The sequence below is a fragment of the Babylonia areolata genome, chromosome 18 (assembly GCF_041734735.1).
Source record: "Babylonia areolata isolate BAREFJ2019XMU chromosome 18, ASM4173473v1, whole genome shotgun sequence".
Classification (NCBI taxonomy): Eukaryota; Metazoa; Mollusca; class Gastropoda; order Neogastropoda; family Buccinidae; genus Babylonia; species Babylonia areolata.
The window spans coordinates 51994062-51995756 of record NC_134893.1 but is presented as its reverse complement, the minus strand read 5'-3'; the positions used below and the strand labels follow the sequence as shown (position 1 = coordinate 51995756).

Genomic DNA, 1695 nt, shown 5'->3' with positions numbered 1-1695 from the left:
CAACACACACACATACCCTCATCGCCTGACTAGAGGGGTCACCAGTGAGTCATGAAGTCAGTACCCCCCCCCCCCTGCCCCCTCGCCCACACACCCACCCATCGCCTGACTAGAGGGGTCAACATTGATTCATGTAGTCAGTACCCCTCCTCCCCCTCCCCCCCACACATCGCCTAACTAGAGGGGTCACCACTGAGTCATGAAGTCAGTACCCCCATCCCCCCTCACGCACACCCATCGCCTGACTAGAGGGGTCACCATTGAGTGATGAAGTCAGTCCCCCCCCCCCCCACACACACACCCATCGCCTGACTAGAGGGGTCACCACTGAGTCATGAAGTCCGTACCCTCCCCCCCCCCAACACACACACACACCCTCATCGCCTGACTAGAGGGGTCAACATTGATTCATGAAGTCAGTACCCCCACACACATCCCACATACACACATCCCCTGACTAGAGGGGTCACCACTGAGTCACGAAGTCCGTATCCCCCCCCCCCCCCCCCGACACACCCCCATCGCCTGACTGGAGGGATCACCACTGAGTCATGCAGTCATCCCCCACCCCCTCAAACACACACCCATCGCCTGACTAGAGGGGTCACCACTGAGTCATGAAGTCCGTACCCCCCCCCCCCCAACACACACACACACCCTCATCGCCTGACTAGAGGGGTCACCACTGAGTCATGAAGTCAGTACCCCCACCCAACACACACACACACACACACCCTCATCGCCTGACTAGAGGGGTCAACATTGATTCATGAAGTCAGTACCCCCCCTCAACCTCCACCCCCCACGCATCGCCTGACTAGAGGGGTCACCACTGAGTCATGAAGTCAGTACCCCCCCCCCACACCTTCCCCCTCACACACACCCATCGCCTGACTTAGAGGGGTCACCACTGAGTCATGAAGTCAGTACCCTCCCCCCACACCTTCCCCCTCACACACCCCCATCGCCTGACTAGAGAGGTCACCACTAAGTCATGAAGTTAGTATCCCCGTCGCCTGACCATGGCGTAGTGAGTCAGCTGCAGCTCCCCTTTCCCCCTCTCCAGCGTGCCGGTGACGCAGTAGCCCATCTGGAAGTCCGCGTTGCTGACGTTGGTCGTCAGCACCATCCGGAAGTCGGGCGCCGCCACGGCAGTGCCCTTGAAGCGTCCGGTGATGATGGTGGTGCCGTTGCCTTTGTCCTGCATCTTGGCCTTGGCGGTGTTCTTGCGGCTGCCCGTGTGCTCGATGATCTTGCAGGTGGAGCGGCTCCACCAGCGCTTCTTCAGCAGCCAGTAGGTGATGAGCGCCGGCTGGGCCCAGCCCTCGTAGGGGAAGAGCAGCAGGCGGGCCGGGTAGCCGTGGTAGTTGAAGACCTTGCGGCAGCACTTGCCGCGAGTCTCGTAGTAGAACAGCTGCACCATCCTTCTCCTGGCTGCTCCTTCTTCTTCGCTGTCGTCGTCGTCGTTGTCGTCGTCTTCTTGCTCCTTCTCCTCCGCCTCCTCCTCCTGCTGCTGCTGCTCCTTTTCTCCTCTTCCTCTTTTTTTCTCGTCTTCCGCCTTCTCTTTACTCCTTCGGCTTACAGCAGGGCACGGCACGACAGGGCAAGGTAAGGGCCCTGCACGCAAAGTGATGGTAAGTAAGATCAGTGTGTGTGTGTGTGAGTGTGTTTTCTTCAGTTTAACGTCTATTCACT

At 59.2% G+C, this 1695-nt stretch overlaps 1 protein-coding gene across 1 annotated transcript; it reads right to left on the bottom strand.

Annotated features, from left to right (window-relative positions):
• Positions 1 to 1000: 1000 nt before the first annotated feature.
• LOC143292157 (uncharacterized) lies at positions 1001 to 1423 on the bottom strand. Its single transcript, XM_076602342.1, has one exon. It carries the CDS (start codon positions 1421 to 1423, stop codon positions 1001 to 1003), a length of 423 nt encoding a protein of 140 aa, XP_076458457.1.
• Between the last annotated feature and the right edge of the window lie 272 nt (positions 1424 to 1695).

Excerpts from the sequence above, each read along its gene's own strand:
- LOC143292157 (XM_076602342.1), bottom strand. The coding sequence starts at position 1,423 with ATGGTGCAGCTGTTCTACTACGAGACTCGCGGCAAGTGCTGCCGCAAG.